This window comes from Conger conger, chromosome 3, assembly GCF_963514075.1.
Source record: "Conger conger chromosome 3, fConCon1.1, whole genome shotgun sequence".
NCBI lineage: Eukaryota > Metazoa > Chordata > Actinopteri > Anguilliformes > Congridae > Conger > Conger conger.
The window spans coordinates 13,813,718-13,826,843 of NC_083762.1; the positions used below are offsets into that span (position 1 = coordinate 13,813,718).

At 40.3% G+C, this 13,126-nt stretch overlaps 1 protein-coding gene across 1 annotated transcript; it reads right to left on the minus strand.

The window, feature by feature from the left end:
- Positions 1-1,011: 1,011 nt before the first annotated feature.
- On the minus strand, positions 1,012-12,365 carry il13ra2 (interleukin 13 receptor, alpha 2). Its single transcript, XM_061233547.1, has 10 exons — positions 12,153-12,365; positions 10,802-10,899; positions 9,450-9,601; positions 7,990-8,143; positions 6,873-6,993; positions 4,800-4,984; positions 4,182-4,330; positions 3,721-3,868; positions 3,139-3,177; positions 1,012-2,475 (listed from the first exon to the last, which is right to left on the minus strand). Exons 1-10 carry the CDS (start codon positions 12,251-12,253, stop codon positions 2,471-2,473), a joined length of 1,152 nt encoding a protein of 383 aa, XP_061089531.1. The 5' UTR covers positions 12,254-12,365; the 3' UTR covers positions 1,012-2,470.
- Between the last annotated feature and the right edge of the window lie 761 nt (positions 12,366-13,126).

Below are 13,126 nucleotides of genomic sequence, written 5' to 3' on the forward strand. Positions count from 1 at the left end.
GTGTGGTTCTGGGATTTTTGCTCACTGTTCTTGTGATCATTTTGACCCCACCGGGTGAGATCTTGTGTGGAGCCCCAGATCGAGGGAGATTATCAGTGGTCTTGTATGTCTTCCATTTTCTAATAATTGCTCCCACAGTTGATTTCTTCACACCAAGCTGCTTACCTATTGCAGATTCAGGCTTCCCAGCCTGGTGCAGGTCTACAATTTTGTTTCTGGTGACCTTTGACAGCTCTCTGGTCTTGGCCATAGTGGAGTTTGGAGTGTGACTGTTTGAGGTTGTGGACAGGTGTCTTTTATACTGATAACGAGTTCAAACAGGTGCCATTAATACAGGTAACGAGTGGAGGACAGAGGAGCCTCTTCAAGAAGTTACAGGTCTGTGAGAGCCAGAAATCTTGCTTGTTTATAGGTGACCAAATACTTATTTTACCGAGGAATTTACCAATTAATTCATTAAAAATCCTACAATATGATTTCCTGGATTCTTTCCCCCCATTCTGTCTCTCATAGTTCAAGTGTACCTATGATGAAAATTACAGGCTCTCTCATCTTTTTAAGTGGGAGAACTTGCACAATTGGTGGCTGACTAAATACTTTTTTGCCCCACTGTATATGAGCATACCTCTTCCTCAAGCTAGGGCCTGTAACAGGACAAACAATTTCTGAGTTAGCTTGTACTAAAACCTTGACCTCTCCCAAAGCTGGAACATAGACTCAAGGAAAAAGACAAGTTCCAGATTTTCCTCAGTTCAGTTATCCAGCTAACTCGGCAATCCTGTTTTGTATTACAGGCCATACACGCCAAAAACCTTTCCAAGGAAAGCTAAAGATGAGTTATCATATTTATTGTAATCTTATAGGCTGCATTACATTATCTATCCAGCAGATGGGGCTATTGCACAGAAATGTACCAGACCAAGGTTCACGACATTAAACCATGAGAAGGGTCCAAGTTCTACAGAAATGAAGGGCTTGGTTCAGACATACCCGGAAATGAATGACTCATCCTCCATCTAATAACTTTGTTTATTTTATAATTTTGAACCATAACAGGAACATATTACGAAATGTAAAAATACGATAAAAACCTTTAACTTGTAAAAACTTGGTTTTATAACCTTTCTCCCTTATCCAGTCTTCCTTGTTGGTATAGCAGCCTGTGGCAGTTATTGTCCCAAATGTGCACTACCTGGTAAATTGTCTGCATTTATATAGCGCCTTTATCCAAAGTGCTGTACAATTGATGCTTCTCATTAACCCATTCATACACACACTAAATAATTCACACTCATATTTCAAATGCCATGCAAGGCACCAACCAGTTCATCAGAAACATTTGGGAGTTAGGTGTCTTGCTCAGGGACACTTCAACACACCTGGGGCAGGATCGAACCGGCAACCCTCCAACTGCCAGACGACAGCTCTTATCACCAGAGCTAATGTCGCAAGCTAATAGGCTACTCATCTATGTCAAATAAATTCTGTGCTAATGAATAGTAAAATAAAATTATGAACTGCAATTTTTAACAACTGGCACTAACACTGCATAGCATTTGGTAGTAGTTGTGTGATAGCGCACAAAACATGAAATAATCTAGGCTTAACAGCACATGGATGGCAAGAACTGGACTAACTTAAATGAGTAAACAATACATTAAAAATAATACTGGCGCACAGCATACTGTCTTCATATACATTGTATCTGTTTCCTTATTACCTTACATTTTTACTCCATATTTTGTTCCACCAATATTGTTTATTAATAGTTCACTGACTGTGGCATGGCAAGCATTATGGCTTTGGTTAGGCTTTGCATTCTCTGATTTTGGCAATCTGGCCTAAAAACAATACAAATAAAACAGTTAATGTGAAGAACAGTACCTAAAGTGGAGAATATTAAGTTGTGCTAACACGGGGAATGGGACAAAGACTTCATACTTGAGCAAAAGGGAAATACATACAAAAATACAACACTTAAACAGAAACATGTAACTGCATAATTAGTTTATAATATGCTCAAACATTCTGGAAAGGTGTGAAGTTCATTGAAGCCTTAAAACTAGGACCCGAAAAAAGTTACCACCCACCCAATATTACTGACAAAACGCATCAGCTTTGAATTTATTTGGATTCAGTGACTAATTTATCAGGTATTTATAAGACTAATTATATGCTTGCCCTCGCTTGTCCAAATGTTCCATTTTTTGTCTTTGATTCAAGCACAGATTATTGGTCATCACAGAATCCATGTTAGTCTTATAACAGTATAGTCTTATATAAATAAAGCAGTAGACGGTACAACCAAACCACTCAATACTGTATCATACAGGAATAGGACGGAACTGTCCACAGGAATTACATGATTGAGCGTAAGTTCTAGCATTGGCATGTGGATACGATTACTGTAGCATTTATAGGTGGCTGCTTGTGTGATGAGTCAACATGCTTGACTTTCTCCCTCTGGTCCTCAGGCTGAGGGAGAAGGAAATAGTGACTGTTTAATCTTCATATTGTGAAGAAAAACGAAGAGATAAAGCCCATGGACAGGCCACACTCAAATAATGTTTTGGCCGATTAACAAAAATGCTGCCTTTTGAAAGTGACAATGAGCACACTGCTGACAGATATGCACACAATGGGCCTCATTTATCAAACTTGACCTAATCCCTTCTGAAATGCATTTACACACACAATGTGGGATTCATCAAAGTTTTCGAATGTCAGTTTTTTATAGCATCCGAACGCACTTCATGAGTGTTCTCAGCTGTTCTCAGCTGTTCTCAGCACAGTCATATAATGATAAAAAATAATCTGATCATGTGTAGGCTACACGGCATTCTTTTCTTGGCCATCTCTTTAAATTGATTTAAATTGATTTCCGTGGTCCTAATGAGGTATTTTAGGGGCGTTTTGTGCGTTTTGTTTACAATCGATTGGTATTTATTAATATGGGTACAAAAAAAAAGCTTTGTCTACTCCTGTTCGATAAATCTGGCAGAATTTGTTTGATCCGATCACACATAAATTTGCACACAGAGTTCCAAAAATATTGATTAACGAGGCCCATTGTACATACATAAACAATTTTTTGTAATTGTTAATATATATATTTTTTGCTGTTGGAGGTAAACCCACCTTTATTTGATGCAGAATTTGAGGTAAATTTGCAGTTTTCTTAAAGGGAAGAAAAACAACAATATTGAAATAAGACCTCCAATTTACCCTTCCCTACAGCACACACAGACCACAGACTGCTAGCACATACAGAACAACTCCTTCTAATCAGGGGGGTATTTCACAAAGCTGGCTAACTGACACCTGACTTCTGCACTGAGTAAAACCTGGGACTCCTTCAAATATGGAACATGGACTAAAGTAAAAAAAATAGCTGTTCCAGGTTTTAATGAATCTGAGAAAGCGCAGAAGTCTGGCTTACTCTCAGTTACCCAGCTTTGTGAAATACCCCAAAGGTGCAGAAACAGTCTGGGCTTTCTTCGTCAAGCCAGGAAGTAACGTGAGAGGTTTAGCATTTTGATACTGAAAATTTATTCATGCTACAAAATGGCCGATCGCCTAAATAGTGCACTATGTAGTTTACAAGGAGTCATTCCCAACACAGCCAGAGACACAGTGTGTACAGGTTTATCTGCTGTGCCACCGTTGATAGCGCTCACCGCCGTGGATTAGCGCAATCTGCTGGGTCTTGCGGTTCTGTACCTGATAAGCAGTACGAGTGGCTCCAGTCGCTCCAGAAACTGTCGTCGCTGCAGAACTCATGCACCCTGGATCTCACCCGGTAGCACACTGTCTTACACGGTACTGAGGGTGAAACGGTGAAGGAAGTCTCTCTGGTCAAATTCCTCACCTGGACAACGGGAACAGAGCAGAGTGGGAACAGTTTTCAGCTGAGTGATTTTTTTATTTTCCATGCATCAAGCCTGGCAGAGCAACAAGAGGATCTGCACTGTTCCACAGAGAGGCGTCTGGCAGTTGCACATGCCTCATCCGTTATTCACATGGACTCTGAATAGCTCGTTTAAACCCACAGTGCCTGGGCCCTGTTTCACAAAGCAGGGTTACTGAGTTAGCCGGAAAACGGATGAAAACCTGCAACGCACTTCACTAATCCACTGTAGCGAAAAGTGTCTGAACAGCAGCAATGTAATATGTAATAATACCATTGGCCCCTCTGTGACCTCTGGTGTGGACTCCACTTCAAACTCCAAGCAGCCTGCAGGTATTCTTCCTTTGGGTGGGGCCCATTCCAAACTGACAGGCCCTTTAGGGCGAGTCTCCAGACTCAGGGTATTGATGACACCTGGTTTCACTGTAGGAACAGAAGTCTGTGTGTGCATGGGAGAATGTGCTGAACAGCAGAGTCACTTAGCATGACTAAGGACACTCATATACACACTTAGTTAAACTTTGTTTGTGAAAATCTTTTATCCAGTCAAAGAGAAAGATGTTTTTTGTTATATTGATTAATTGGTTAAAATCACTCTCCATCTCAGCTGATGTGTGGTAAGCATTCTGCCACAAAATGGCTGCCATTGCATCACCCAGGTGTGCTACACATTGGTGGTGGTTGAGGCGAGTTTCCCCTCATCACTGTAAAGCACTATGAGTTGCCAGTTGGCGAGAAAGGCGCTATATAAATGCAAGAACTTATTTTTATCCTATTTTTATTTTTTATCTTATTTTTATTTTATGTATATTGAGGAAAATAGAGATGAAATAAAAATTGCCAGTGGTTCAGTTCAATGATGAAGCATACAGTGTGGGATGAGGTTTCCTACCGTGGTTTTGCAACTGCATGGTGAAGTACGCAGGTTGCAGCTCTGCCCCGGCTAATGACCCGTTCACACAGACGTTGAACTCCGTGAATTCCAGGAGCGAATTCCAGGAAAATTTGCAGCCACTCTTGTGCCCATGGGAATAAAGATATTGTGGACATTCTTTGGCACGCTTCATGTTCCTGTGCCTGCAGAAACATGCACGAGAGGTCATAGTTCACCATATATCTGCATATGAAGATGTCATTCACCCATGTATTTAAATGGTTAAATGATATGTCAAACCATTATTGTTTGGTTTGCCGATAATTGAATCTGGTTTCAGTACCATCTGGTTTTTATACACACGTGTGTAAAATGCTCTGCCCTGATGTAAAATCCTGCATGACCAGCTTGAAATGACTAGTTGACCAGCTGTTTCAAAACCTAGCGTCAGCTGTTTTTTTTCAGCCGGGTAGCCTATGGTGCAGGCAGCATGACACATCTTTCCTACCAGCCCATCACCCTCTGTACAAGGGCAGCCTGTAGCGTAGTGGTTAAGGTAAATGACTGGGACACGCAAGGTCGGTGGTTCTAATCCACAATAAGATCCGCACAGCTGTTGGGCCCTTGAGCAAGGCCCTTAACCCTGCATTGCTCCAGGGGAAGATTGTCTCCTGCTTGGTTTAATCAACTGTACGTCACTCTGGATAAGAGCGTCTGCCAAATGCCAATAATGTAATGTAATCTACATAAAGCAGGTCCGAGCAACTGGTGAAAGCTGGGGTTGGCTCCAGCCAAGAGATTCCTTCCCAAACTTGCAATGCTCATTTCATGCACAATAATTTAACCCCTTAAGTCTCTTTCAGGGTGCAATTTTCAATTACTATGGTAACAGGATAAACCGTTTGAAAGCATTAAAACTCACAGCTCTATCTGTATAACCTATTTTAATATTCCAGAGCTTTAGGTCTTTAGTTCTTGTGTGGAGGGACCTCACCTTCTCTGCATTTTTTAAATTCACATACAACAAGAAATGAGGTAATGTCAGTATTGTATTGTCACAAGTGTCCAGCGAACAAAATGTATAATAGTTATTCACTATAGAAATGAGCTAACTCAGAAAAACTGATAGAATGTACATTTTTTACTTAGAATTTCTCTGGAGAAATTATTACTGTTGTCCATTTCACGACAGTATACTTCTACAAAAGTATTTGTTCATAGAAATGCTATTATCTACATCTTGTATAGGCTCTCTTGAACGCGATGAGCTCAAGTTCAACCGTCTCAGTATTTGTAACGTAGTTGGAGAGTATATGTGTTAACCCTATCCGTGTGTAAGAAAATTCAGTGTAACTTCAGCTCATCAAAGAACCAACTATGGGAATGTCATATAAGTGACCACTAATGTTACACCAGGGCTTGAACTGCCGACATTCTGGTTCTCAGTCAGTACCTTAGCCACTAGGCTACAGGCTGCCCGGACGATGCTCATATGTATGTATATCATATAAATACATTTTGTCCCTATAGAAATGCCGTCTGCTACAGACAAAATGCATTAACTTTATGACTGAAAATAAAATAGTCAACAAAGTGTGTTTTTATTCAGTCACATATGACTGAAATGACAGAAATGTTTTTGTTATATTGAGGAAAATGAGATGAAATAAAAATGGATAGTGGCTCAATGCCTCACCCTCACGGTGACAATCTCCATGTTCCATATTGTCAATTTCACAATATAGGTAGACCTAGACCAGGGGTCGGCAACCCTGGTCCTGGAGAGCCGCAGAGTGTGCTGGTTTTTATTTTTAGCCTTAATACCAGCAACCGATTCAGACCCAAGAAACCAGGTGAGGCGAGTTAACTGTGTGATCGATTGCATTAATTGATCAATTAAGTGCAGAGTAACAACGAAAGCCAGCGTACCCTGCGGCTCTCCAGGACCAGGGTTGCCGACCCCTGACCTAGACCTACAGCACCAGTATTCAGAATTCAAAATTAGACCACGGGGCTCGTCACTATTCTGAATGTGTGTAAACTAAACGGAGAGGAGAATCATATACTGTAGGTAAGAGTAACCTGTCCTACCAGAAGTAAAGGTGATATTTGGCTTGAGGACGTGCCTTATGTCCCTTTGTCCAGGAGCAATCCATATATTCCTTCTCATAGAATATACATTGAAATCCTTTAATTTTAGTGCCAGGCAAACCTGTTGGATAAGAAAAGAAGAACATAACAACATGTAAATCTTAATTCTGAGGACATTTCTATGTAATGTTTCCTTACGTTCTCACAACGTTGTAACTGAACATGTTATTTTTTCGGGCAACAGGGGAACGTTCTAAAAACATTGAGGATCAAAACGTTCTTAAATCACCTTAAATCGATTTCCAGAATGTTGCAGGAACATTGTCTGGGAACAGCAGACATTCTTACATCACGTGTTTCTAGAACATTCAGGGAAAGTCATTTTCGTAACCTTAGTGGAACCTTCTATAGATAATGTTACTGAATGTCATTAGAACGTTCCCTGTTATCCGGGTTATGAGACAGAAACCTTCATACACTTGGGCTGCATGATATATCGTAAAGTTATCGTCATCGAGATATGAACATTCGTGATAAACACATCGCAAAAGACCACTTTACTTTATTTAAATAGATGTTGAATTGATTGGCTGTTTGTGCACAATTTGTTCAATGAAAGCATGTTGAAAATAATGTATTATTTTTATTCAGTGGGCATAGGCTATTCATTGTCTGGGGTCCATGTTAACAGTGTACCTAAAGCCGAAATAAACATTAGAGCTGCACTCTTCAATATTTGTTTATTAATCATATATCGTCATATGTTTAAGTCATATTGTCAACACAATAATCGAGAACGTTATCAGATATTGCATATTTTCCTCATATCGTGCAGCCCGAACATACACACTGTTGGAATTAAAAGTATGCATTGTGAAAAGAAATACAATGAAGAAGAAGATAATAGAAGAAAATAGTTGTGTTTTCATTTGGACAGCTGTCTCCAGCACTGGGGTCACACACAGTGAAAAATCCTAAGTATGAACAGTTCATTGTTTCCCCAGTTTTCATGTAATAATGAGAAACACATGTCTATTCATCACATACCCCTCTGACGGAGGCCGCCGCCTCTTTCTGAAATCTAGGCCTTGTATTTGAGCGAGCGATTGCAACCCACCTATGCCCAGGGGCCTCTGGAGAACTTCAGCAGCTGGGCTCATTACGTCTTCCGATCCACCGCAACGGCCCATCACAATGGTTTGGAGGCGCACGTGCACATCCTTCTCGAGGTCAAACTGGGCACTGTAGCTCTGCTCCCTTGTTCTGATAGTCTGTGCAATTTTGACATAAAAAAGGTCACACGCAAATGCCGAAGTGAACGACTGCAGCTTTATTACTTTATCTTTTTCCCGTAGGCAGGATTCAGTCCCACAATTTTGGGACGTTGGACAACATTGTAGTTGTAGCTAAGTAGGTACAAAATTAGTATCTGTAGTCCCTGTGCAGAACTCATTAGAATATTATAGGCACAAAACAGGATAAATACACTCAATGACCACTTTATTAGGTAGACGTACACCAGCTTGTTAATGTAAATATTTAACCAGCCAATCACTTGACAGCAACTAAATGCATAAAGGCATGCAGAAGTGGTCAAGAGGTTCAGTTGTTTTTCAGACAAAATGTGATCTAAGTTAATTTTACTGTGGAATGATCGTTGGTGCCAGTATCTCAGAAACCGCTGATCTCCTGGGATTTTCAGACCAGCTCCCAGCTCAACATGTTTTAGCCGGTTGATCAGTTCAGACCAGCTCCCAGCTTGACATAGTTTAACCAGCTACCCGGCTAGACCAGCTTTATGACCAGCTCAATGTTCAAGCTGGTCAATGCATTTTACAGCGAGTTTACAGCAGGGTATCCATACACTGTCTTCCTAAATGGCATTGTCACCCCTAACTGAGGTCCTGGTCTCCTTGCCTACCACTATCCTTGGAAAGATAGATACAGCTTGTAAGTGGACGTGGTGCTACATTACATTATAATCATTTGGCAGATGCGTTTATCCAGAGCGATGTACAATAAAGTGCAAATCGAGACCAGGGACAAGTGTGCTGAAAATCCTAGAGGGAAGTACGGTTCTGAGTGATCAGATAGACAGACATTTTAAAACTGTATTCATCAGACAAGCATCTCACAAAACCAAGGTTTCAGACCATAGTTAACTGAGGCCTCGCCTACAGGCACAGCTGAGGTTGACAAGTCCCCTCGTTATCTTCATTAGCTTTAACTGTTGTGTTGTCTTTAAAGGTCCAAAATGACCCTATGCCACTATGTTATCAGCAGAGAAAATCCCCATAATGATATTTTTTCAACTTGAAATTTGATGACAAAGTTCCAGAGTGACAGGTTGTTTTTTCATGCAAAATATATTTGAAAAATTGAATTCAATTAAGCTGCTTTATTTTAGGGGTTTAGTGAAGACGGGTCATTTTTGACCCGTAGGAGAAGGGGAGTACACAGAATGTTAAGACTACACAAGGGTTATATGAAATCCTAATAAAATGATCTTTTAAATTATTCATAAAACAAAAGTGAGAGTAGCTGACTAAACCGGAAGAGACCAGGTCCTAGTCTTACCGTCCACTCGCCTTCATAAGTGTTGAAGAACTGGAGCTGAAAACGAAATGCGCAGTCCGTGCGGTTCTCCAGACTTTTCGGGAGTGCCCAGGTTACATTCAGCTGTCCCAGGTAGCCTGGGTCAATTATCTGTATGTTCCAGGGAGGGTCAACTAAAACAAAACACATGGAGAATATCTGAATATTAGTTGACAGGCTGCCAAAAGGCAGGTCTGAAACACAACAAACAGAACACTCAAACTGCTCTTTACTTGTTTGCCCATGCCATCTTTCATTTTGCAACTGTGAAGCACCTTCTCCACAGAATAAACAAATACCATCGCACAGGCATTCACAGGTTAGATCTGGGGCCTGCTCCACAAAGCAGGATTCCTAGGTTAGCCGGACAACTGCATACTGACACTGAAATGACTACTCAACAAGTCCTGTGGCATGTCCTCATCCAAGAGCAGCATTTTAACTCTTACCAGGGGCAAGTACAGATATGTGAAATGTCCCTTCCTCTAGTGAACCAGCCAAGCTATACAATAAAAACAGAGTAGCATGCCCAATGTTAATTCAACAGTGTACATTGAAGTCCATAAATACTCTGTTTATTTAGCACTAACCATGTTGCTGTTAGTATAGTCCAATGTGGGCTAAGTTCACCTATTTGAACCAAATTAAATATAGGCCACAGAAATTAATAAATTAGATGATGAATAATGTATTTTAATATGTAATTCACTTTGGCATATGTATTGTATTCTTGCAGAATAACAGTAGGAAATTTGACAATGTTTTAATACAAAATTTCAGCGCCTCTGTCCACAGAGAACATATTTTAAAATGTGCATATGCATGGCCAGTTAATCTACAGCCTAACTGGTTGAATATAGCCATTGTTGGGATGATTGGGATATCACATGGCAATTGCTGATACAATAAGTAAAAATGCAATAAGAGAAACAATATGATACGTCATGTTACTTTAAGAATGAGAGCATTGTCCTTAAAAAGAAAACTCATCTGAATGAGTGCAGAGTAAATGAAACGGGGGTGATATTAGCTCAGGAGGTAAGAGCAGACGTCTGGCAGACAGAGGGTTGCCGGTCTGATCCCGCCCTGGGTGCTTCAAAGTGTCCCTCACCCCCAAATGCCCCTGACGTGCTGGTCGGTGCCTTGCATGGCAGCCAATCCGATCACTACTGGTGTGTATGAACGGGTGAAGTATCAATTGTACAGCGCTTTGGTTAAAGGCGCGATATAAATGCCAACCATTTACCATTTACCAAATGAAGGAATAAGACAAATGCATTTGAGGAATTAAAGAACAGTTTTAGTTTGAAGTGTGTGCCGGATTGGAGACTGACCTGTGATTTCATGTTGAGCGTGAGACTTGCTCACCAGCAGCACCAGGCCAGCCATTAGTGTCCACACATGCTTACGCCCCAGGGCTCCCGCCATTGTACTGCACCGCAGGATAACACACACACACACAACACATCACATTCTATATTTGTATTTATGTACCTTGTTCTGGGTGTTTTTCCCACTGCAAAAACCCAAAAAGGATCAAACCGAACAAGTACTGTAGTCCTATAATTAGACTTCTTATTTCTATTACTTTTTTGTTAAATAAGACAGAGATAAAGTATTGCCAATGAGTTTAACTCATTTCAAGATTTGAAAGACTTTTTCACTTAGTAATTCGTAATTAGTCTAGGAAATTTAAGAAAAGCTTAAAATCTTATTTTTCACCCTCAAGTAGAAAATAATATAGACTCATTACAAAACTGAAACACTAGTTAAGAGATACTTTTTTGCAGTGTCTTTTGAGCGACAGTTGTGGTCATTGTTAGATTTAATCTTCTATTCATTGTATACATTTCATTACATTACATTACATTACAAAGCATTTAGCAGATTCTCTTATCCTGCTGAGTGCAAATCAAACACAAGTACAAGTGTGCAAAGGACCTGAGAGGCCAAATACACAAATTCTATACAGAAACCTGACCACAATGCTTGCATGTCTGTAAGTGACTATTGCATATTCTCTCTACAGTTACTACAAGTGTACCTTCTTGCTTAAGACCACCAACACCATAATGTCTATGCCAGCCATTGTAATGTTACATCTTACAGGTCAGACAGGTCTGTAAACATATGAAATATCCTTCATTGGACACAAAATTTGCGAGGGCCATTTGAAAGTATACAGCAAAACATATAAAAAACAAAAACAAAAAAAAAACAATGATGACAAAGGCTTACACATTTATTCATCACATACAGTCTATGTAAGGCGCTACGTAAATATTATTCTTAGATATTTTATTTTAACCCAGATAACTCACACTCTCAGCTAATGGATATTGAGTTTGCATCAGCAGAACTGTGCTGAGAAGCTGCCAGGCTTCATCGGAAACCGTAGCTTTCACACCTAAGTACAGTCAAGGCTTTTCCCGTCAGTGTCTTTCTATATAGTAACATATAATGGACGACTTGTATGTGTATTCAAATTATTTCATCATACAGCACTTATATTTTCTACCTGTTTTGTCACAAAGAAAATTCACTCCAGTTTTATATTATATTATGTTTTATGTAAATAAGCATTTTCCAACAAACCCTAATTTATACATTTCTCTTGTGTAAGCATTTTTCAATATAGTTGTGAGAACATACATGGACTTGTAGTGAACTAAGGAATAGGCTTACCTGCGTGAGGAATCTGACAGACCGGGCTTATTCAGTCCGTTGAATGGAAACACTTCCGCGTGATCTGTAAGAAGCCCTGTCTCACAGAGCGCATTTACCATCCTAATCACGGTGGAGACGGTGGAGTGTGACTTTTATTCACCCTGAGAGAGCCTGACTGTGGCACAACAGCGCCGCCTTGTGTTGAAGTCAGGTAGACTGGAGAGCAGCCTTTGAAAAAATCTGACCATACACTTGTACGCATTTATAGAGCCATGGTCGAAAGAGTGGTAGACTACGTGGCACGCAATATGACACCCATGACACCCAGGAGATGAATCATGACCAGCATACTGTAAGTGGGATCTGATTCATACTGTGACTCACAGATTAACACAGAATCTTTCACTCAACATTATTTGTAGGGTTTATACCCTCAGTGACTACTTCATTGGGTATTAGATACATTTTTTTAGACTTATTGGTCTTCTGCAGCTGTAGCCCATAGACTTCAAGGCTCAATATGTTGTGTTCACGGAGAAGCTCTTCTGCGTACCACCGTTGTAACACGTGGTTATTTGAGTTACTGTCACCTTCAGCTTGAACCAGTCTGACCTCTCTCAATAACAAAGGGCTTACGCCCACAGAACCGCTGCTCACTGGATGTTTTTGTTTTTTTCGGACCATTCTATACAAACTCTAGAAACTGTTGTGTGTGATCAGTAGTTCCTGAGATACTCAAACCACACCCTCTGGCAGCAACAATCATTTCACGGCGAATGTCACTAAGATCGCATTCCTCCCCCATTCTGATGTTTGAACAATAACAACAGAACCTGCTGACCATGTCAGCACCCTTTTATGTATTGAGCTGCAGCCATATGATTGGCTGACTAGATATTTACAAGATATTAACAAGCTGGGGTACTGGTTTACCGAATCAAGTGGAGTGTAGACTGATAACTTGGCCGTGTCTCCTTTATGTAAGGACTTGT

Excerpts from the sequence above, each read along its gene's own strand:
- il13ra2 (XM_061233547.1), bottom strand. The coding sequence starts at position 12,253 with ATGGTAAATGCGCTCTGTGAGACAGGGCTTCTTACAGATCACGCGGAA. Across the intron at positions 3,869-4,181 it reads AGGTCACAGAGGGGCCAATG|GTGAGGAATTTGACCAGAGA; the intron begins GTATTATTACAT and ends CCCGTTGTCCAG. Across the intron at positions 3,178-3,720 it reads CCACTCGTACTGCTTATCAG|AAAACTGCAAATTTACCTCA; the intron begins GTACAGAACCGC and ends CTTCCCTTTAAG.